Consider the following 24,878-nt stretch of genomic DNA (forward strand, 5'->3'; position numbering starts at 1 on the left):
AGGAGGCAGAAATATGGCAGAGAAGGCAGAAACATGGCAGAAAAGGCAGAAACATGGCAGAAAAGGCAGAAACATGACAGAAAAGGCAGAAACATGGCAGAAAAGGCAGAAACATGGCAGAAAAGGCAGAAACATGGCAGAGAAGGCAGAAACATGGCAGAGAAGGCAGAAACATGGCGGAGGAGGCAGAAACATCGAAGAGAAGGCAGAAACATGGCAGAGGAGGCAGAAACATCAAAGAGAAGGCAGAAACATGGCGGAGGAGGCAGAAACATGGAGGAGGCAGAAACATGGAGGAGAAGGCAGAAGCATGGCGGAGAAGGCAGAAATATGGCGGAAAAGGCAGAAACATGGCAGGGAAGGCAGAAACATGGCAGAGAAGGCAGAAACATGGCAGAAACATGGCAGAAAAGGCAAAAACATGGCAGAAAAGGCAGAAACATGGCAGAAAGGGCAGAAACATGGAAGCAAAGGCAGAAACATGGCAGAGAAGGCAGAAACATCGAAGAGAAGGCAGAAACATGGCGGAGGAGGTAGAAACACCGAAGAGAAGGCAGAAACATGGCAGAGAAGGCAGAAACATGGCAGAAAAGGCAGAAACATGGTAGAGAAGGCAGAAACATGGCGGAGGAGGCAGAAACATCGAAGAGAAGGCAGAAACATGGCAGAGAAGGCAGAAACATGGCGGAGGAGGCAGAAACATCGAAGAGAAGGCAGAAACATGGCAGAGAAGGCAGAAACATGGAGGAGGCAGAAACATCGAAGAGAAGGCAGAAACATGGAGGAGAAGGCAAAAGCATGGCAGAGAAGGCAGAAACATGGCAGAGAAGGCAGAAACATGGCAGAAAGGGCAGAAACATGGCAGAAAAGGCAAAAACATGGCAGAAAAGGCAGAAACATGGCAGAAAGGGCAGAAACATGGAAGAAAAGGCAGAAACATGGCAGAGAAGGCAGAAACATGGCAGAGAAGGCAGAAACATGGCAGAGGAGGCAGAAACATGGCAGAGATGGCAGAAACATGGCAGAAAAGGTAGAAACATGGCTGAGAAGGCAGAAACATCGAAGAGAAGGCAGAAACATCAAAGAGAAGGCCGAAACATGGCAGAGAAGGCAGAAACATGGAGGAGAAGGCAGAAGCATGGCGGAGGAGGCAGAAACATGGTGGAGAAGGCAGAAACATGGCGGAGGAGGCAGAAACATTGCGGAGGAGGCAGAAACATGGGGGATAAGGCAGAAACATGGCAGAGAAGGCAGAAACATGGCAGAAAGGGCAGAAACAAGGCAGAAACATGGCAGAGAAGGCAGAAACATGGCAGAGAAGGCAGAAACATGGCAGAAAGGGCAGAAACATGGCAGAAAAGGCAGAAACATGGCGGAGGAGGCAGAAACATGGCAGAGAAGGCAGAAACATGGCAGAAAAGGTAGAAACATGGCAGAGAAGGCAGAAACATGGCAGAAAGGGCAGAAACATGGCAGAAAAGGCAGAAACATGGCGGAGTAGGCAGAAACATGGCAGAGAAGGCAGAAACATGGCAGAGAAGGCAGAAACATGGCAGAGAAGGCAGAAACATGGCGGAGGAGGCAGAAACATCGAAGAGAAGGCAGAAACATGGCAGAGAAGGCAGAAACATGGCAGAGAAGGCAGAAACATGGCGGAGAAGGCAGAAACATGGCGGAGAAGGCAGAAGCACGGCGGAGGAGGCAGAAACATCGAAGAGAAGGCAGAAACATGGCGGAGGAGGCAGAAACATCAAAGAGAAGGCCGAAACATGGCAGAGAAGGCAGAAACATCGAAGAGAAGGCAGAAACATGGAGGAGAAGGCAGAAGCATGGCGGAGGAGGCAGAAACATGGTGGAGAAGGCAGAAACATGGCGGAGGAGGCAGAAACATGGCGGAGGAGGCAGAAACATGGGGGATAAGGCAGAAACATGGCAGAGAAGGCAGAAACATGGCAGAAAGGGCAGAAACAAGGCAGAAACATGGCAGAGAAGGCAGAAACATGGCAGAGAAGGCAGAAACATGGCAGAAAGGGCAGAAACATGGCAGAAACATGGCGGAGTAGGCAGAAACATGGCAGAGAAGGCAGAAACATGGCAGAGAAGGCAGAAACATGGCAGAGAAGGCAGAAACATGGCGGAGGAGGCATAAACATCGAAGAGAAGGCAGAAACATCCCAGAAAAAGCACAACCATGGCTGAGAAGACAGAAACGTGGCAGAGAAGACAGAAACGTGGCAGAGAAGACAGAAACGTGGCAGAGAAGACAGAAACGTGGCAGAGAAGACAGAAACGTGGCAGAGAAGACAGAAACATGGCAAAGAAGACAGAAACGTGGCAGAGAAGACAGAACCATGGCAGAGAAGACAGAACCATGGCAGAGAAGACAGAACCATGGCAGAGAAGACAGAACCATGGCAGAGAAGACAGAACCATGGCAGAGAAGACAGAACCATGGCAGAGAAGACAGAACCATGGCAGAGAAGACAGAACCATGGCAGAGAAGACAGAAACGTGGCTGAGAAGACAGAAACGTGGCAGACAAGACAGAAACATGGCAGAGAAGACAGAAACGTGGCAGAGAAGACAGAAACGTGGCAGAGAAGACAGAAACGTGGCAGAGAAGACAGAAACTTGGCAGAGAAGACAGAAACATGGCAGAGAAGGCAGAAACATGGCAGGGAAGGCTGAAACATGGCAGAGAAGACAGAAAATTTGCAGAGAAGACAGAAAATTCGCAGAGAATGCAGAAACGTGGCAGGTAAGGCATAAACATGGCAGAGAAGGCAGAAACATCAAAGAGAAGGCAGAAACATGGCGGAGAAGCCAGAAACATCGAAGAGAAGTCAGAAACATCCCAGAGAAGGCAGAAACATGGCAGAGAAGGCAGAAACATGGCAGAGGAGGCAGAAACATGGCAGAGGAGGCAGAAACATGGCAGAGGAGGCAGAAACATGGCAGAGGAGGCAGAAACATGGCAGAGAAGGCAGAAAATTCGCAGAGAAGGCAGAAACATGGCAGAGGAGGCAGAAACATGGCAGAAAAGGCAGAAACATGGCAGAGAAGGCAGAAACATCAAAGAGAAAGCAGAAACATCAAAGAGAAGGCAGAAACATCAAAGAGAAGGCAGAAACATGGCAGAGAAGACAGAAACATAGCAGAAAAGGCAGAAACATGGCAGAAAAGGCAGAAACATGGCAGAAAAGGCAGAAACATGACAGAAAAGGCAGAAACATCGAAGAGAAGGCAGAAACATGGCAGAGAAGACAGAAACATGGCAGAGAAGACAGAAACATGGCAGAGAAGACAGAAACATGGCATAGAAGACAGAAACATGGCATAGAAGACAGAAACATGGCAGAGAAGGCAGAAAGATCAAAGAGAAGGCCGAAACATGGCAGAGAAGGCAGAAACATCGAAGAGAAGGCAGAAGCATGGCGGAGGAGGCTGAAACATGGTGGAGAAGGCAGAAACATGGCGGAGGAGGCAGAAACATGGCGGAGGAGGCAGAAACATCGAAGAGATGGCAGAAACATGACAGAAAAGGCAGAAACATCGAAGAGAAGGCAGAAACATGGCAGAGAAGACAGAAACATGGCAGAGAAGACAGAAACATGGCAGAGAAGACAGAAACATGGCATAGAAGACAGAAACATGGCAGAGAAGGCCGAAACATCAAAGAGAAGGCCGAAACATGGCAGAGAAGGCAGAAACATCGAAGAGAAGGCAGAAACATGGAGGAGAAGGCAGAAGCATGGCGGAGGAGGCAGAAACATGGTGGAGAAGGCAGAAACATGGCGGAGGAGGCAGAAACATGGCGGAGGAGGCAGAAACATGGGGGATAAGGCAGAAACATGGCAGAGAAGGCAGAAACATGGCAGAAAGGACAGAAACATGGAGGAGAAGGCAGAAGCATGGCGGAGAAGGCAGAAATATGGCGGAAAAGGCAGAAACATGGCAGGGAAGGCAGAAACATGGCAGAGAAGGCAGAAACATGGCAGAAAGGGCAGAAACATGGCAGAAAAGGCAAAAACATGGCAGAAAAGGCAGAAACATGGCAGAAAGGGCAGAAACATGGAAGCAAAGGCAGAAACATGGCAGAGAAGGCAGAAACATCGAAGAGAAGGCAGAAACATGGCGGAGGAGGTAGAAACACCGAAGAGAAGGCAGAAACATGGCAGAGAAGGCAGAAACATGGCAGAAAAGGCAGAAACATGGTAGAGAAGGCAGAAACATGGCGGAGGAGGCAGAAACATCGAAGAGAAGGCAGAAACATGGCAGAGAAGGCAGAAACATGGCGGAGGAGGCAGAAACATCGAAGAGAAGGCAGAAACATGGCAGAGAAGGCAGAAACATGGAGGAGGCAGAAACATCGAAGAGAAGGCAGAAACATGGAGGAGAAGGCAAAAGCATGGCAGAGAAGGCAGAAACATGGCAGAGAAGGCAGAAACATGGCAGAAAGGGCAGAAACATGGCAGAAAAGGCAAAAACATGGCAGAAAAGGCAGAAACATGGCAGAAAGGGCAGAAACATGGAAGAAAAGGCAGAAACATGGCAGAGAAGGCAGAAACATGGCAGAGAAGGCAGAAAAATGGCAGAGGAGGCAGAAACATGGCAGAGATGGCAGAAACATGGCAGAAAAGGTAGAAACATGGCTGAGAAGGCAGAAACATGGCGGAGGAGGCAGAAACATCGAAGAGAAGGCAGAAACATGGCAGAGAAGGCAGAAACATGGCAGAGAAGGCAGAAACATGGCGGAGAAGGCAGAAGCACGGCGGAGGAGGCAGAAACTTGTCGGAGGAGGCAGAAACATCGAAGAGAAGGCAGAAACATGGCGGAGGAGGCAGAAACATCAAAGAGAAGGCCGAAACATGGCAGAGAAGGCAGAAACATGGAGGAGAAGGCAGAAGCATGGCGGAGGAGGCAGAAACATGGTGGAGAAGGCAGAAACATGGCGGAGGAGGCAGAAACATTGCGGAGGAGGCAGAAACATGGGGGATAAGGCAGAAACATGGCAGAGAAGGCAGAAACATGGCAGAAAGGGCAGAAACAAGGCAGAAACATGGCAGAGAAGGCAGAAACATGGCAGAGAAGGCAGAAACATGGCAGAAAGGGCAGAAAAGGCAGAAACATGGCGGAGGAGGCAGAAACATGGCAGAGAAGGCAGAAACATGGCAGAAAAGGTAGAAACATGGCAGAGAAGGCAGAAACATGGCGGAGGAGGCAGAAACATCGAAGAGAAGGCAGAAACATGGCAGAGAAGGCAGAAACATGGCGGAGAAGGCAGAAGCACGGCGGAGGAGGCAGAAACATCGAAGAGAAGGCAGAAACATGGCGGAGGAGGCAGAAACATCAAAGAGAAGGCCGAAACATGGCAGAGAAGGCAGAAACATTGAAGAGAAGGCAGAAACATGGAGGAGAAGGCAGAAGCATGGCGGAGGAGGCAGAAACATGGTGGAGAAGGCAGAAACATGGCGGAGGAGGCAGAAACATGGCGGAGGAGGCAGAAACATGGGGGATAAGGCAGAAACATGGCAGAGAAGGCAGAAACATGGCAGAAAGGGCAGAAACAAGGCAGAAACATGGCAGAGAAGGCAGAAACATGGCAGAGAAGGCAGAAACATGGCAGAAAGGGCAGAAACATGGCAGAAAAGGCAGAAACATGGCGGAGTAGGCAGAAACATGGCAGAGAAGGCAGAAACATGGCAGAGAAGGCAGAAACATGGCAGAGAAGGCAGAAACATGGCGGAGGAGGCATAAACATCGAAGAGAAGGCAGAAACATCCCAGAAAAAGCAGAACCATGGCTGAGAAGACAGAAACGTGGCAGAGAAGACAGAAACGTGGCAGAGAAGACAGAAACGTGGCAGAGAAGACAGAAACGTGGCAGAGAAGACAGAAACATGGCAAAGAAGACAGAAACGTGGCAGAGAAGACAGAACCATGGCAGAGAAGACAGAACCATGGCAGAGAAGACAGAACCATGGCAGAGAAGACAGAACCATGGCAGAGAAGACAGAACCATGGCAGAGAAGACAGAACCATGGCAGAGAAGACAGAACCATGGCAGAGAAGACAGAAACGTGGCTGAGAAGACAGAAACGTGGCAGAGAAGACAGAAACATGGCAGAGAAGACAGAAACGTGGCAGAGAAGACAGAAACGTGGCAGAGAAGACAGAAACTTGGCAGAGAAGACAGAAACATGGCAGAGAAGGCAGAAACATGGCAGGGAAGGCTGAAACATGGCAGAGAAGACAGAAAATTTGCAGAGAAGACAGAAAATTCGCAGAGAATGCAGAAACGTGGCAGGTAAGGCATAAACATGGCAGAGAAGGCAGAAACATCAAAGAGAAGGCAGAAACATGGCGGAGAAGCCAGAAACATCGAAGAGAAGTCAGAAACATCCCAGAGAAGGCAGAAACATGGCAGAGAAGGCAGAAACATGGCAGAGGAGGCAGAAACATGGCAGAGGAGGCAGAAACATGGCAGAGGAGGCAGAAACATGGCAGAAAAGGCAGAAATATGGCAGAGAAGGCAGAAAATTCGCAGAGAAGGCAGAAACATGGCAGAGGAGGCAGAAACATGGCAGAAAAGGCAGAAACATGGCAGAGAAGGCAGAAACATCAAAGAGAAAGCAGAAACATCAAAGAGAAGGCAGAAACATCAAAGAGAAGGCAGAAACATGGCAGAGAAGACAGAAACATAGCAGAAAAGGCAGAAACATGGCAGAAAAGGCAGAAACATGGCAGAAAAGGCAGAAACATGACAGAAAAGGCAGAAACATCGAAGAGAAGGCAGAAACATGGCAGAGAAGACAGAAACATGGCAGAGAAGACAGAAACATGGCAGAGAAGACAGAAACATGGCAGAGAAGACAGAAACATGGCATAGAAGACAGAAACATGGCATAGAAGACAGAAACATGGCAGAGAAGGCAGAAACATCAAAGAGAAGGCCGAAACATGGCAGAGAAGGCAGAAACATCGAAGAGAAGGCAGAAGCATGGCGGAGGAGGCTGAAACATGGTGGAGAAGACAGAAACATGGCGGAGGAGGCAGAAACATGGCGGAGGAGGCAGAAACATCGAAGAGAAGGCAGAAACATGACAGAAAAGGCAGAAACATCGAAGAGAAGGCAGAAACATGGCAGAGAAGACAGAAACATGGCAGAGAAGACAGAAACATGGCAGAGAAGACAGAAACATGGCATAGAAGACAGAAACATGGCAGAGAAGGCAGAAACATCAAAGAGAAGGCCGAAACATGGCAGAGAAGGCAGAAACATCGAAGAGAAGGCAGAAACATGGAGGAGAAGGCAGAAGCATGGCGGAGGAGGCAGAAACATGGTGGAGAAGGCAGAAACATGGCGGAGGAGGCAGAAACATGGCGGAGGAGGCAGAAACATGGGGGATAAGGCAGAAACATGGCAGAGAAGGCAGAAACATGGCAGAAAGGGTAGAAACAAGGCAGAAACAAGGCAGAAACATGGCAGAGAAGGCAGAAACATGGCAGAAAGGACAGAAACATGGCAGAAAGGGCAGAAACATGGCAGAAACATGGCAGAAAAGGCAGAAACATGGCAGAAAAGGCAGAAACATGGCGGAGGAGGCAGAAACATGGCAGAGAAGGCAGAAACATGGCAGAGAAGGCAGAAACATGGCGGAGGAGGCATAAACATCGAAGAGAAGGCAGAAACATCCCAGAAAAAGCAGAACCATGGCTGAGAAGACAGAAACGTGGCAGAGAAGACAGAAACGTGGCAAAGAAGACAGAAACGTGGCAGAGAAGACAGAAACGTGGCAGAGAAGACAGAAACGTGGCAGAGAAGACAGAAACATGGCAAAGAAGACAGAACCATGGCAGAGAAGACAGAACCATGGCAGAGAAGACAGAACCATGGCAGAGAAGACAGAACCATGGCAGAGAAGACAGAAACGTGGCTGAGAAGACAGAAACATGGCAGAGAAGACAGAAAATTCGCAGAGAAGACAGAAAATTCGCAGAGAATGCAGAAACATGGCAGGGAAGGCATAAACATGGCAGAGAAGGCAGAAACATCAAAGAGAAGTCAGAAACATGGCGGAGAAGCCAGAAACATCGAAGAGAAGTCAGAAACATGGCAAAAAAGGCAGAAATATGGCAGAGAAGGCAGAAAATTCGCAGAGAAGGCAGAAACATGGCAGAGGAGGCAGAAACATGGCAGAAAAGGCAGAAACATGGCAGAGAAGGCAGAAACATCAAAGAGAAGGCAGAAACATCGAAGAGAAGGCAGAAACATGGCAGAGAAGACAGAAACATGGCAGAGAAGACAGAAACATGGCAGAGAAGACAGAAACATGGCAGAGAAGACAGAAACATGGCAGAGAAGACAGAAACATGGTATAGAAGACAGAAACATGGCAGAGAAGGCAGAACCATGGCAGAGAAGACAGAAACATGGCAGAGAAGACAGAACCATGGCAGAGAAGACAGAACCATGGCAGAGAAGACAGAACCATGGCAGAGAAGACAGAACCATGGCAGAGAAGGCAGAAACATGGCAGAAAAGGCAGAAACATGGCAGAAAAGGCAGAAACATCGAAGAGAAGGCGCAAACATCGTAGAGAAGGCGCAAACATCGCAGAGAAGGCGCAAACATTGCAGAGAAGGCGCAAACATCGCAGAGAAGGCAGAAACATGGCAGAGAAGGCAGACACATGGCAGAAAAGGCAGAAACATGGCAGAAAAGGCAGAAACATGGCAGAAAAGGCAGAAACATCGAAGAGAAGGCAGAAACATCGCAGAGAAGGCGCAAACATCGCAGAGAAGGCGCAAACATGGCAGAGAAGGTGCAAACATCGCAGAGAAGGCAGAAACATGGCAGAGAAGGCAGAAAAATGGCGGAGAAGGCAGAAACATGGCAGAGAAGGCAGAAAAATGGCGGAGAAGGCAGAAACATGGCAGAGAAGGCATAAACATGGCAGAGAAGGCAGACTTAGTGGTAACTGGACAGGTGTCTATTGTACAGAAAGAAAGAATAAGCCGCGGTAAGAGACAATTAGAAAAAGTGTGAATGGCGATCAGAAGGCCAATTAATACAGTCAGAAACAAGCAGGATATAAATGTAAGGGTTTACATTCAGTTACTGAAGACATTACTTAAATATTATTTAACGCTTAACTTAATCCCAGTGTCAATGTGTCAGGGAAACGTCGGTGTCACAGGATGACTCTAAACAGTGCACCGGCCCTAACAAGGGTATGACACTACCCGCTAGGCCGCAAGTCTAATTCAGGTTTGTCTCACTCTACTCACTGGCCGACTTTACTACTTGAAGCACAATCCCAGTCGACTCCCAGTATCATGCATCTGCGCAGGAAAGCAACGGCCAACAGGAGCGGTCCTCCGCTATGGCCGGATCATCTTTTGGGTCTGGTCAGGGATTTTCCTTTGGGACAGGTCATAGTCTTTGGTGCATGTCCATCGGCGCTTAGTCTTCCGCTGGAGCAGGCCACGGTTTTCACTGCTTGACCGTCGGTGCTTAGTCTTCCTCTGAGGTGGGTCACGGTCTTCAGTGCTTGACCGTCGGTGATTAGTCTTCCTCTGGAGCAGGCTACTGTCTTCAGTGCTTGACCTTCGGGGCTTAGTCTTCCTCTGGAGCAGGCCATAGTCTTCAGTGCTTGACCGTCGGGGCTTAGTCTTCCTCTGGAGCAGGACACTGTCTTCAGTGCTTGACTGTCGGGGCTTAGGTCTTCCTCTGGGGCGGGTCACAGTCTGCAGTGCTTGACTGTCGGGGCTTAGTCTTCCTCTGGGGCAGGTCATGGTCTGCAGTGCTTGACTGTCGGTGCTTAGTCTTCCTCTGGGGCAGGTCACGGTCTGCAGTGCTTGACCGTCGGTGCTTAGTCTTCCTCTGGGGCGGGTCACGGTCTGCAGTGCTTGACTGTCGGGGCTTAGTCTTCCTCTGGGGCAGGTCACGGTCTGCAGTGCTTGACTGTCGGTGCTTAGTCTTCCTCTGGGGCAGGTCACGGTCTGCAGTGCTTGACCGTCGGTGCTTAGTCTTCCTCTGGGGCGGGTCATGGTCTTCAGTGCTTGACTGTCGGGGCTTAGTCTTCCTCTGGGGCAGATCACAGTTTTCTACTGGCACAGGTCATGGAACTTCCTCTCAGCTCAGGTCAGGTCAATGATTTTCCTTTCCAATCAGGACTTTTTTGGGATCTGACTGCTCCCTTCTGTTGTAATGGTGGCAACCACACGACCTCCCTTGTACAGGCTCCAGCGTCAACTCCTCCCCTTCTCTGCCTTCCTGGACTTTTGTATTTCGTAACTGCGCCACAACTGTCACCTGACCTGGCTTTCCACCCCCAAACACTTCCCACGAGGAGACACACTCTGCTTTCTTCAGTTCCTGCCTACCCAGTCCAACCAGCAGATGGCAGTATTTACTTGCACGTACTGTGAGATGTTGGCTGCCTGCATCTTCTGTTCTCCATCCCCTTACAGAAGCAACAGCAATAAATGACATTGTACCGTTTATTATTCTCTGTTATCAGAACTAATGGCTGTTCTTTCTGAACTACAGCCTTTAATGAGCATGCATACAGAGATGATTGTCAATCACTGATTAGGACCGCCCACTGGACTGCTAATGTGAAATATAGGATTACTGTTTGTTCAGGAAATGTTGGGGCAGGGGGCTGGGCATGGTGAAAGTTAAATGCTCAATCTTTCATTCTCAGGATAGATAAACAGCAGGGCGGGAGAAGGATAGAAAAGTGTAGGGGTGGGCTGGAGGAGGACAGAGGGGCCTGGATGGGTTAAAGGGGAATCTGAGGGGGAAGTGGAGTCTATAGAGTACATAAGAGTGTGGAGGAAGACAAATGAGTCTGGACCAGGAGGGAGGTCAGAAGAGACTGGAGAGGACAGAGGAGTCTGCAGGGAAGAAGGGAGTCTATAGGGGATACAGGAGTCTGGAGGGGGACAAAAGGAGTCTGTAGAAGAACAGAGGAGACTGGAGATGGACAAAGGAGTCTATAGGGTACGTATACCCTCTTTCACTTGTAAAGCGCCATGGAATAAATGGCGCTATAATAATAATAAATAATAATAATAAATAATAATAATAGGGTACACATAGGTCTGGAATTAGATAACCGAATAGTCTGCAGGGGACATAAGTCTGTAAAAGGGCAGCGTAGTCTGTAAAAGGGCAGAGAAGTCTGTAAAAGGGCAGAGAAGTCTGTAAAAGGGCAGAGTAGTCTGTAAAAGGGCAGAGTAGTCTAAGGGCGCAGGGAAGTGTATAGGGAACAGAGGGGTCTAAAAGAGGACAGATGAGTTTTGAGTCAAAGTACAGAGGGGACTGCAGGGGAAACAGGAGTCTATAGAGGAGTCTGGAGGAAGACAGAGAAGCCTGGAGGGAGTCAGAGGACAAAAGGAGCCTGGAGGGACTCAGAGGACAGAGGAGCCTGGAGGGGGACAGAGGAGCCTGGAGGTAGACAGAGGAGCCTGGAGGAAATCACAGGAGCCTAGAGGGAGACAGAGGAGCCTGGAGGGAGTCAGAGGACAAAAGGAGCCTGGAGGGACTCAGAGGACAGAGGAGCCTGGAGGGGGACAGAGGAGCCTGGAGGTAGACAGAGGAGCCTGGAGGAAATCACAGGAGCCTAGAGGGAGATAGAGGAGCCTGGAGGGAGTCAGAGGACAGAGGAGCCTGAAGGGAGTCAGAGGACAGAGGAGCCTGAAGGGAGTCAGAGGACAGAGGAGCCTGAAGGGAGTCAGAGGAGTCTGGAGTGAATCAGAGCAGTATGGAGGGAGTCAGAATAGGCTAGTCTGGGGGGAGTCTTGGGGGAGTCAGAGGAGTCTGGGGGGAGTCAGAGGAGTCTGGGGGGAATCAGAGGAGTCTGGAGGGAATCAGAGGAGCCTGGAGGGAGACAGAGGACAGAGAAGTCTGGAGGGAATAATAGCAGCCTGGAGGGAGTCAGAGGGCAGAGGAGCCTGGAGGGAATCAGAGGACAGAGGAGTCTGGAGGGAGTCAGAGGAGTCTGGAGGGAGTCAGAGGAGTCTGGAGAGAGTCAGAGGAGTCTGGAGAGAGTCAGAGGAGTCTGGAGAGAGTCAGAGGAGTCTGGAGGGAGTCAGAATAGGCTAGTCTGGAGAGAATCAGAGGAGTATGGAGGGAGTCAGAATAGGCTAGTCTGGAGGGAGTCAGAGGAGTATGGAGGGAGTCAGAATAGACTAGTCTTGAGGGAATCAGAGGAGTCTGGAGGGAATCAGAGGAGGCTGGAGGGAATCCGAATAGACTAGTCTGGGGGGAATCAGAGGAGTCTGGAGTGAGTCAGAATAGGCTAGCCTGGAGGGAGTCAAAGGAGTCTGGAGGGAGTCAGAATAGACTAGTCTGGAGGGAGTCAGAGGAGTCTGGGGGGAGTCAGAGGAGTCTGGGGGGAATCAGAGGAGTCTGGGGGGAATCAGAGGAGCCTGGAGGGAGACAGAGGACAGAGAAGTCTGGAGGGAATTATAGCAGCCTGGAGGGAGTCAGAGGGCAGAGGAGCCTGGAGGGAATCAGAGGACAGAAGAGTCTGGAGGGAGTCAGAGGAGTCTGGAGGGAGTCAGAGGAGTCTGGAGAGAGTCAGAGGAGTCTGGAGAGAGTCAGAGGAGTCTGGAGGGAGTCAGAATAGGCTAGTCTGGAGAGAATCAGAGGAGTATGGAGGGAGTCAGAATAGGCTAGTCTGGAGGGAGTCAGAGGAGTATGGAGGGAGTCAGAATAGACTAGTCTTGAGGGAATCAGAGGAGTCTGGAGGGAATCAGAGGAGGCTGGAGGGAATCCGAATAGACTAGTCTGGGGGGAATCAGAGGAGTCTGGAGGGAGTCAGAATAGGCTAGCCTGGAGGGAGTCAAAGGAGTCTGGAGGGAGTCAGAATAGACTAGTCTGGAGGGAGTCAGAGGAGTCTGGGGGGAGTCAGAGGAGTCTGGGGGGAGTCAGAGGAGTCTGGGGGGAATCAGAGGAGTCTGGGGGGAATCAGAGGAGCCTGGAGGGAGACAGAGGACAGAGAAGTCTGGAGGGAATTATAGCAGCCTGGAGGGAGTCAGAGGGCAGAGGAGCCTGGAGGGAGTCAGAGGACAGGGGAGCCTGGAGGGAGTCAGAGGACAGAAGAGCCTGGAGGGAGTCAGAGGACAGAGGAGCCTGGAGGGAATCAGAGGACAGAGGAGTCTGGAGGGAGTCAGAGGAGTCTGGAGGGAGTCAGAGGAGTCTGGAGGGAGTCAGGAGTCTGGAGAGAGTCAGAGGAGTCTGGAGAGAGTCAGAGGAGTCTGGAGAGAGTCAGAGGAGTCTGGAGAGAGTCAGAGGAGTCTGGAGGGAGTCAGAGGAGTCTGGAGGGAGTCAGAATAGGCTAGTCTGGAGGGAGTCAGAGGAGTATGGAGGGAGTCAGAATAGACTAGTCTGGAGAGAGTCAGAGGAGTATGGAGGGAGTCAGAATAGACTAGTCTTGAGGGAATCAGAGGAGTCTGGAGGGAATCAGAGGAGGCTGGAGGGAATCAGAATAGATTAGTCTGGGGGGAATCAGAGGAGTCTGGAGGGAGTCAGAATAGGCTAGTCTGGAGGGAGTCAAAGGAGTCTGGAGGGAGTCAGAATAGACTAGTCTGGAGGGAGTCAGAGGAGTCTGGAGGGAGTCAGAATAGACTAGTCTGGAGGGAGTCAGAGGAGTATGGAGAGAATCAGGGCAGAGAAGTCTGGAGGGAATTATAGCAGCCTGGAGGGAGTCAGAGGGCAGAGGAGCCTGGAGGGAGTCAGAGGACAGGGGAGCCTGGAGGGAGTCAGAGGACAGAAGAGCCTGGAGGGAGTCAGAGGACAGAGGAACCTGGAGGGAATCAGAGGACAGAGGAGTCTGGAGGGAGTCAGAGGAGTCTGGAGGGAGTCAGAGGAGTCTGGAGAGAGTCAGAGGAGTCTGGAGAGAGTCAGAGGAGTCTGGAGAGAGTCAGAGGAGTCTGGAGGGAGTCAGAGGAGTCTGGAGGGAGTCAGAGGAGTCTGGAGGGAGTCAGAATAGGCTAGTCTGGAGGGAGTCAGAGGAGTATGGAGGGAGTCAGAATAGACTAGTCTGGAGAGAGTCAGAGGAGTATGGAGGGAGTCAGAATAGACTAGTCTTGAGGGAATCAGAGGAGTCTGGAGGGAATCAGAGGAGGCTGGAGGGAATCAGAATAGATTAGTCTGGGGGGAATCAGAGGAGTCTGGAGGGAGTCAGAATAGGCTAGTCTGGAGGGAGTCAAAGGAGTCTGGAGGGAGTCAGAATAGACTAGTCTGGAGGGAGTCAGAGGAGTCTGGAGGGAGTCAGAATAGACTAGTCTGGAGGGAGTCAGAGGAGTATGGAGAGAATCAGGGCAGAGAAGTCTGGAGGGAATTATAGCAGCCTGGAGAGAGTCAGAGGGCAGAGGAGCCTGGAAGGAGTCAGAGGAGCTTGGAGGGAGTCAGAAGACAGAGGAGCCTGGAGGGAATCAGAGGAGTCTGGAGGGAGTCAGATAAGTCTGGAGAGAGTCAGAGGAGTCTGGAGAGAGTCAGAGGAGTCTGAAGAGAGTCAGAAGAGTCTGAAGAGAGTCAGAGGAGTCTGAAGAGAGTCAGAGGAGTCTGAAGAGAGTCAGAGGAGTCTGAAGAGAGTCAGAGGAGTCTGAAGAGAGTCAGAATAGAGGAGTCTGGAGGGAATCAGAATAGACTAGTTTGGGGGAAATCAGAGGAGTATGGAGGGAGTCAGAATAGGCTAGTCTGGAGGGAGTCAGAGGAGTCTGGAGGGAGTCAGAATAGGCTAGTCTTGAGGGAGTCAGAGGAGTCTGGAGGGAATCAGAATAGACTAGTCTGGAGGGAGACAGAGGAACCTGGAGGGAGACAGAGGACAGAGGAGCCTGGAGGGAATCAGAGGAGTATGGAGGGAATCAGAGGAGTCTGGAGGGAGTCAGAGGAGTCTGGAGGGAGTCAGAGGAGTCTGGAGGGAGTCAGAATAGACTAGTCTGGAGGGAATCAGAGGAGTCTGGAGGGAGTCAGAATAGGCTAGTCTTGAGGGAGTCAGAGGAGCCTGTAGGGAATCAGGACAGAGATGTCTGGAGGGAATTATAGCAGCCTAGAGAGAGTCAGAGGGCAGAGGAGCCTGGAGGGAGTCAGAATAGGCTAGTCTTGAGGGAGTCAGGGGAGCCTGTAGGGAATCAGGACAGAGATGTCTGGAGGGAATTATAGCAGCCTAGAGAGAGTCAGAGGGCAAAGGAGCCTGAAGGAAATCACAGGAGCCTGGAGGGAGACAGAGGACAGAGGAACCTGGAGGGAGTCAGAGAACAGAGGAACCTGGAGGGAATCACAGGAGCCTGGAGGGAATCAGAGGAGTATGGAGGGAGTCAGAATAGGCTAGTCTGGAGAGAGTCAGAGGAGTTTGGGGGGAGTCAGAGGAGTCTGGAGGGAATCAGAGGAGTCTGGAAGGAATCAGAGGAGTCTGGAGGGAATCAGAGGAGTCTGGAGGGAATCAGAGGAGTCTGGAGGGAGTCAGAATAGACTAGTCTGGAGGGAGTCAGAGGAGTCTGGATGGAGTCAGAATAGACTAGTCTGGAGGGAGTCAGAGGAGTCTGGAGGGAGTCAGAATAGGCTAGTCTGGAGGGAGTCATAGGAGTCTGGAGGGAATTAGAGGACAGAGAAGTCTGGAGGGAATTATAGCAGCCTGGAGAGAGTCAGAGGACAGAGGAGCCTGGAGGGAGTCAGAGGACAGAGGAGCCTGGAGGGAGACAGAGGAGCTTGGAGGGAGTCAGAGGACAGAGGAGCCTGGAGGGAATCACAGGAGCCTGGGAGTCAGAGGGCAGAGGAGCCTGGAGAAGGGGGTACAGAGGAGCCTGGAGAAGGGGGTACAGAGGAGCCTGGAGAAGGGGGTACAGAGGAGCCTGGAGGATAGAGGAGCTTTACACCCCCATGATAACTCATACTCTTGGCTGAGGACGGCTGCTGCACCTCGGTTATCCAGGTTGATATCTATATTGGAGCATTTTTCTGCTTCCCATGAAGGTATGTAATATCCCCCGGCTTGTGGAAACTTCTATTGTTCTCCGTATAATCTTATTATCTTCTCCCCACGCTCTCAGTAATCTGGTAATGAAACAGTTTGGTGTGATAATCTGCACACACCACGAGCACCGGCCGGTAATACTAATTCATACATTGTGTCCCATTTACAGAGCTGCGAACTGGAGGATAATAACGGGGATTGTTCTCCGGTGCAGCGTACACGGCGGTGATGGACAGGTCCTAAACTGCCCCATGCGTCTGCTCCTCTCCGGACAAGGGCCGTACCCCCGAATAATAAGGCAGGGATTATATACAGGGTCTCTGTAGTACCTGCAGGGTACGGCCCTTCTCGGGGCAGGAGGGTGATCAGCACCTATTATCTAGAGACCTTTATGCTCGTTTGGTCACAAACTATGGAGTGATTCTGGATACAGCTCCTATCAGGACTGTATACAATAAAAGTTACATTGTATATACTGTAATGATTAATGATCTTGTATTACACTCCCCTGCTGGCTGATTGGTCTGAGCTGGAGAGGATCTATTGATCTATTGACCCCCGAGCACTGAGGGGGAGTCACCTCACTGATTCTCAAATAACTGGAAATGCTAAAATAAGACAATCAGCTCCTGGCTACCCCCGAGGAGAGCGACTGTGGGGGGGCGATGTACTGATCTGAGGAGAGCGACTGTGGGGGGCGATGTACTGATCTGAGGAGAGGGACTGTGGGGGGCGATGTACTGATCTGAGGAGAGCGACTGTGGGGGGGATGTACTGATCTGAGGAGAGCGACTGTGGGGGGGATGTACTGATCTGAGGAGAGCGACTGTGTGGGGGTATGTACTGATCTGAGGAGAGCGACTGTGTGGGGGTATGTACTGATCTGAGGAGAGCGACTGTGGGGGGGATGTACTGATCTGAGGAGAGTGACTGTGGGGGGTATGTACTGATCTGAGGAGAGCGACTGTGTGGGGGTATGTACTGATCTGAGGAGAGCGACTGTGTGGGGGTATGTACTGATCTGAGGAGAGCGACTGTGGGGGGGGATGTACTGATCTGAGGAGAGCGACTGTGGGGGGGATGTACTGATCTGAGGAGAGCGACTGTGGGGGGGATGTACTGATCTGAGGAGAGCAACTGTGGGGGGGATGTACTGATCTGAGGAGAGCGACTGTGGGGGGATGTACTGATCTGAGGAGAGCAAGCATGGGGGGTATGTACTGATCTGAGGAGAGCGACTGGGGGGATGTACTGATCTGAGGAGAGCGACTGTGTGGGGGTATGTACTGATCTGAGGAGAGCGACTGTGGGGGGGGATGTACTGATCTGAGGAGAGCAACTGTGGGGGGGATGTACTGATCTGAGGAGAGCGACTGTGGGGGGGATGTACTGATCTGAGGAGAGCAAGCATGGGGGGTATGTACTGATCTGAGGAGAGCGACTGTGGGGGGATGTACTGATCTGAGGAGAGCGACTGTGTGGGGGTATGTACTGATCTGAGGAGAGCGACTGTGGGGGGGGATGTACTGATCTGAGGAGAGCAACTGTGGGGGGGATGTACTGATCTGAGGAGAGCGACTGTGGGGGGATGTACTGATCTGAGGAGAGCAAGCATGGGGGGTATGTACTGATCTGAGGAGAGCGACTGTGGGGGGATGTACTGATCTGAGGAGAGCGACTGTGGGGGGATGTACTGATCTGAGGAGAGTGACTGTGGGGGGATGTACTGATCTGAGGAGAGCGACTGTGGGGGGGATGTACTGATCTGAGGAGAGCAACTGTGGGGGGGATGTACTGATCTGAGGAGAGCGACTGTGGGGGGATGTACTGATCTGAGGAGAGCAAGCATGGGGGGTATGTACTGATCTGAGGAGAGCGACTGTGGGGGGATGTACTGATCTGAGGAGAGCGACTGTGGGGGGATGTACTGATCTGAGGAGAGCGACTGTGGGGGAATGTACTGATCTGGGGAGAGCGACTGTGGGGGGTATGTACTGATCTGAGGAGAGCAAGCATGGGGGGTATGTACTGATCTGGTGTCATCTGGGGTAAATCTCCCACCACAGGGGTCATGGTGGACAATGATCTGTCTGGTCTCAGGTTACTCCAGATATTCGTTCTCTTATTATTAGACAATTCTTATCCCAAAAATCTGGAGCGCCCCTTCAGTAAATCTGGAGTATTCTACAAAGATCCTTAGCCAATCTTCAAAAGTGTCCGGGGGGCTGCAAGGATCATGAGCAAATCTGCCCCCCAAGTCTTACCAAGGACAGCGGCCGGGAGGATGTGACCAGGGGTCCTCACAGATGGAGGGAGGGATAGCTAGATAGAGGGCTAGATTGATGGATAGATAGATAGATTAGATAGAGGGATAGATGGATGGATGTATAGATAGATAGATAGATAGATAGATAGAGGGATAGATAGATAAATGGAGGGATAGATAGATGGATGGATGGAGGGATAGATAGATGGATGTATAGATAGATAGATAAATGGAGGGATAGATAGATAAATGGAGGGATAGATAGATAAATGGAGGGATAGATAGATAGATAGATAGATGGAGGGATAGATAGATAGATAGAGGGATAGATGGATGGATGTATAGATAGATAGATAGATAGAGGGATAGATAGATAAATGGAGGGATAGATAGATGGATGTATAGATAGATAGATAAATTGAGGGATAGATAGATAGATAGATAGATAGATGGAGGGATAGATAGATAGATAGAGGGATAGATGGATGGATGTATAGATAGATAGATAGATAGAGGGATAGATAGATAAATGGAGGGATAGATAGATGGATGTATAGATAGATAGATAAATTGAGGGATAGATAGATAGATAGATAGATAGATAGATAGATAGATAGATAGATGGAGGGATAGATAGAGGGATAGATGGATGGATGTATAGATAGATAAATGGAGGGATAGATAGATGGACGGATGGAGGGATAGATAGAGGGATAGATAGATGGATGGATAGCTAGATAGATGGACGGATGGAGGGATAGATAGAGGGATAGATAGATGGATGGATAGCTAGATGGAGGGATAGATAGATAGATGGACGGATGGAGGGATAGATGGAGGGATGGATAGATAGATGGAGGGATAGATAGATACCGGTAGATGGAGGGATAGACGGATGGAGGGATACAGGGATAGATGGAGGGATGGATAGATAGATGGAGGGATAGATAGATACCGGTAGATGGAGGGATAGATAGATGGACAGATAGAGGGATAGATGGAGGGATGGATAGATAGATATTGGATAGATGGAGGAATAGATAGAGGGATAGATAGATACCGGTAGATGGAGGGATAGATAGATGGACAGATAGAGGGATAGATGGAGGGATGGATAGATAGATAGATAAATGGAGGGATAGATAGATGGAGGGATAAATAGATAGATGGACGGATGGAGGGATAGATAGAGGGATAGATAGATGGATGGATAGCTAGATGGAGGGATAGATAGATAGATAGATGGACGGATGGAGGGATAGAGGGATAGATGGAGGGATGGATAGATAGATGGAGGGATAGATAGATACCGGTAGATGGAGGGATAGATAGACGGGGACAGATAGAGGGATAGATGGAGGGATGGATAGATAGATATTGGATAGATGGAGGAATAGATAGAGGGATAGATAGATACCGGTAGATGGAGGGATAGATAGACGGGGACAGATAGAGGGATAGATGGAGGGATGGATAGATAGATGGAGGGATAGATAGATACCGGTAGATGGAGGGATAGATAGATGGACAGATAGAGGGATAGATGGAGGGATACAGGGATAGATGGAGGGATGGATAGATACCGGTAGATAGAGGGATAGATAGATAGATGGACAGATAGAGGGATAGATGGAGGGATGGATAGATAGATATTGGATAGATGGAGCAATAGATAGACGGGGACAGATATAGGATGAATAGACATGTAATAGATGATCGTTGCTCTTACACAGCTGACTGTGCCTGTGAGATAACGCTGGATATCAGATCGGCAGGTGGATATAGATATGGAGGGCTGCAGATATACATCTCGCTTGGTGGATACAATCCCCGGAGCTGCGCTCGTCCGTGGATCCCGGGCTCTGCGCTCCTCGATGGCAGTGAGCGGAGTCTACAGATATTACACTGAGGAATAGACAGAATGGAAGAGATGATGAATTACCGTCCTCCTCTCCATATCCCCAGCAGTGCTGTCCGGTCATGGTCACAGGCTGCAGTCAGTCTCTGGGAAGTGGCCCTGCTCTCCAGACCTGTTGCCTTTATATTGCACCCAGTACCTGATCACAGCCCCTTAAAGGGCCAGCAGGTAGGTGTGGGGGGAGGAGGGGGGGGGACTGCCCCAGATGTACCCACCTCTCCTCCCCTCTGGTACCTGTGCTCTCTGGTATCAGTTCACTATCAGCAGTGTCCATACAATGCCTGCTCTGCTGCCTCCATTCACATTCATAGGGTTTCAGGCAGATCATGTCTGTATACAGAGGGCACCACATCACTGCTGGAATTCTGCACTATCTGCATGATCACTGCTTGCTGCCAGTGAATAGGAACGTTTTGTGTTTTACACCCAGAGACTGAAAACTACAAATCTAATGCTTGTCACAGCTGAAGGTTTGTTGCAATGTATCAGTCCAGGTAATGCACCGCCCTCTATACCCTGCAGAGGCACACTGTTTACTAATGCTTCTCACAGCTGAAGGTTTGTTGCAATGTATCAGTCCAGGTAATGCACTGCCCTCTGTACACTGCAGAAGTCCACGGTCTAGTAATGCTTGTTACAGCTGAAGGTTTGTTGCAATGTATCAGTCCAGGTAATGCACTGCCCTCTGTACACTGCAGAGGCACACTGTTTATTAATGCTTCTCACAGCTGAAGGTTTGTTGCAATGTATCAGTCCAGGTAATGCACCGCCCTCTATACCCTGCAGAGGCACACTGTTTATTAATGCTTCTCACAGCTGAAGGTTTGTTGCAATGTATCAGTCCAGGTAATGCACTGCCCTCTGTACACTGCAGAAGTCCACGGTCTAGTAATGCTTGTTACAGCTGAAGGTTTGTTGCAATGTATCAGTCCAGGTAATGCACTGCCCTCTGTACACTGCAGAAGTCCACGGTCTAGTAATGCTTGTTACAGCTGAAGGTTTGTTGCAATGTATCAGTCCAGGTAATGCACCGCCCTCTATACCCTGCAGAGGCACACTGTTTATTAATGCTTCTCACAGCTGAAGGTTTGTTGCAATGTATCAGTCCAGGTAATGCACTGCCCTTTGTACACTGCAGAAGTCCACGGTCTAGTAATGCTTGTTACAGCTGAAGGTTTGTTGCAATGTATCAGTCCAGGTAATGCACTGCCCTTTGTACACTGCAGAAGTCCACGGTCTAGTAATGCTTGTTACAGCTGAAGGTTTGTTGCAATGTATCAGTCCAGGTAATGCACTGCCCTTTGTACACTGCAGAAGTCCACGGTCTAGTAATGCTTGTTACAGCTGAAGGTTTGTTGCAATGTATCAGTCCAGGTAATGCACCGCCCTCTATACCCTGCAGAGGCACACTGTTTATTAATGCTTCTCACAGCTGAAGGTTTGTTGCAATGTATCAGTCCAGGTAATGCACTGCCCTTTGTACACTGCAGAAGTCCACGGTCTAGTAATGCTTGTTACAGCTGAAGGTTTGTTGCAATGTATCAGTCCAGGTAATGCACTGCCCTTTGTACACTGCAGAAGTCCACGGTCTAGTAATGCTTGTTACAGCTGAAGGTTTGTTGCAATGTATCAGTCCAGGTAATGCACTGCCCTTTGTACACTGCAGAAGTCCACGGTCTAGTAATGCTTGTTACAGCTGAAGGTTTGTTGCAATGTATCAGTCCAGGTAATGCACTGCCCTTTGTACACTGCAGAAGTCCACGGTCTAGTAATGCTTGTTACAGCTGAAGGTTTGTTGCAATGTATCAGATAACTGAATAGGATAACTGAAGTGAGCACTAATATATATATATCAGTGCAAGCCAAAAATACATACTATATATAAGAATAAGGCTGCACATCAAACTTAGATAATGGTATAATGCCTCAAGCATATGGAAAAATATTGGAATATACAATGAAAAATGCTACTTGCTAATTTGAACATGTGAATAATGAATTGCATACCTGCTATGAATATTAGGAAAAAGGAGATATTTAGCAATCGCATTGATCAATGTAACTGAGCCCCAAGGCCTCGTCAAGGCATATCTCTATATTGGGGTCCCTAGCTCTGTGACCCTAACTGTGTGTCATCTCATTGCAATTAAAAACTGCTATGGGTGGAGAGGGGTAACTAAGGACTTTCTTATATAGGAGATGGAAAAAACATGGCCGAAAGGGGCGGAGCTGTGTTCACATTCAGAAAAAAAACTACATAAGTCCACGGTCTAGTAATGCTTGTTACAGCTGAAGGTTTGTTGCAATGTATCAGTCCAGGTAATGCACTGCCCTCTGTACACTGCAGAAGTCCACGGTCTAGTAATGCTTGTTACAGCTGAAGGTTTGTTGCAATGTATCAGTCCAGGTAATGCACTGCCCTCTGTACACTGCAGAAGTCCACGGTCTAGTAATGCTTGTTACAGCTGAAGGTTTGTTGCAATGTATCAGTCCAGGTAATGCACTGCCCTTTATACACCGGTTAAGTGATCGTTTACTACAATGTAACATCCGTTTTGGAGGATCAGTTCTCACACACTGGGGGCGTGTCCAGAAGCCAGCAGATACATGGACCCGCCCACAGTGCACTTCCTGCCTGATTTGCATATTATTTCTTCTTTAGATTTCTCATGACTGGGACATCAGATCTCCACAAATAAGGTGTCATTTTTCTTGGGGTACATGCACCTACACATCAATACCACTGCTATCAGGAGTAAAAATGTGCTGACCAGTTCCCTCTAAGTTGTAAAATCCATAGCAATGATATATGCAACAAAAAGTGACATGTTGGGGGATTTTTAATCCATCAGCATCCATTGTATCCAGTGAATGCCGGACCCCTGAGATTCTCCCCCCTGGGATGTGGCCGGGAGCCAGGGTCCTAAATATCATGGAGAATGGGACGTGGGTCCTCTCCAGGCAGTGAAGGGTTACGGGATCCAGTGTCAGACAAATAATGCAGTGGAAAAAGCAGCTAATATCGTCTGTCACCGGACGATATCTTGGCATTGTGCGGACAGGTATACGGGGCGGTATGGACAATGTATACAGAACAGGACAATGCCGCTGTGTGCTCGGGGAGGCGGCCGCTCATCACATCACATTTCCCATTCTTTCAGGGTTTTACTGGTTTCTATCCCAAAGTATTGACACAAAGTCCCCATTGTCCCCAGGGGAGGGATACACCTACAGGGCACAAACACGATCAGCCCGAACAATGGCGGAAACTTGGTAAATGGAGAAGATATCCGTATTACAGCGCGGACACATTGTACCGCCATATAGTGCGTATTCAGCCCCAGCGCTGCCGCTGAGAATGAGGAAGACCCTGACGAGCCATCAGCGGGACGTTAATTATCAGCTCAGTGATGTGTAATCGCAGGGTCATCCATCTCCTGTAATACTGACATTTAGGAGGGTCCGCTGCTCCTGTGTGTGCACCCACAATCATTAACAGCCCGGACACATAAATCACAGTGACGGCCATGAGAATGGTCCAGAGGGGCCGCGGTGCACACGCCAAGAGACGGGACGGACAATGATAAATAAAATAAATAAATCTCTATTTTTATATAGCGCTAACATATTCCACAGCGCTTTACATACATCAGGAACACTGTCCCCATTGGGGCTCACAATCTAAATTCCCTATCTGTATGTCTTTGGAGAACCCGGAGGAAACCCACGCAAACACAGGGAGAACATACAAACTCCTTGCAGATGGTGTCCTTGGTGGGATTCGAACCTAGGACCCCAGCACTGCAAGACTGCAGTGCTAACCACTGAGCCACCACAAGACTGCAGTGCTAACCACTGAGCCACCACAAGACTGCAGTGCTAACCACTGAGCCACCACAAGACTGCAGTGCTAACCACTGAGCCACCACAAGACTGCAGTGCTAACCACTGAGCCACCACAAGACTGCAGTGCTAACCACTGAGCCACCGTGCTGGCCAATGATGGGAGTTATTCTCCACTATGGCCTATGGACGCAGAAATGTAACATTTAGCTCATGGACTCCAATGCAAAAGCTCCAATGGGGCCCCCAATTATTGCCAGCCTCTATACCATTGGTCTTTTCATATAGGCTAAAGGGACATTTTGGGGACCTCTAGGGCCGGGTGCAATTGTGACCCCTGCACCTATTGTGGTTACCCCCTGTATGGACGGCAGAAAGGGGCGAGTCTCCTACTACTAGTCACCGTGGCCGATATTTACATGATCATTTATGTCACTGGATCTGGACACACAGATCGACTCATTAATGGGGTCGCCTTGATGGGACAAACCTCAAAAGAGGCACCGGGACCCTCAGATAACTGGAGAGAGGGGCTCCTCTGACCCCACTGTCCTCCCTGCTGGGGAGAAAAGGCCACAAATGAGCTGCTCTCCATCGGCTTCTATGGGAGTTGAATATATAGTCAGGCAATAGTATGGTGAGAATACCCCTTTAATGCAAGAATCACCTTCGAGCTTTCATTTGAATGTTTGGCGAGCAAATATTGCTCCCTATGCTCATGGCGGTCCAACGAGCCTGCGTGTGTACTTAATGGGTTCAGTGGCCATTAGACTCCTGTCACCCCAGGCTCCTCTGTTCCTCTTCTCCAGACTCCTTTCTCCCCTCCAGGCTCCTCTGCCCTCCTCCAGGCTCCTGTGTCC

General features: G+C 49.8%; 1 protein-coding gene across 1 annotated transcript in view; it reads right to left on the reverse strand.

Annotated features, from left to right (window-relative positions):
• CA7 (carbonic anhydrase 7) overlaps window positions 1–20,281 on the reverse strand; it is a 60,746-nt gene extending 40,465 nt beyond the window's left edge. The window contains exon 1 of the mRNA XM_075326216.1: window positions 20,200–20,281. Within this exon, the coding sequence (XP_075182331.1) occupies window positions 20,200–20,239 (40 nt within the window). The 5' untranslated portion in view covers window positions 20,240–20,281. The remainder of the gene's footprint in view (window positions 1–20,199) is intronic.
• Window positions 20,282–24,878: the final 4,597 nt, after the last annotated feature.

Source organism: Anomaloglossus baeobatrachus, chromosome 10, assembly GCF_048569485.1.
Source record: "Anomaloglossus baeobatrachus isolate aAnoBae1 chromosome 10, aAnoBae1.hap1, whole genome shotgun sequence".
NCBI classification, from domain to species: domain Eukaryota; kingdom Metazoa; phylum Chordata; class Amphibia; order Anura; family Aromobatidae; genus Anomaloglossus; species Anomaloglossus baeobatrachus.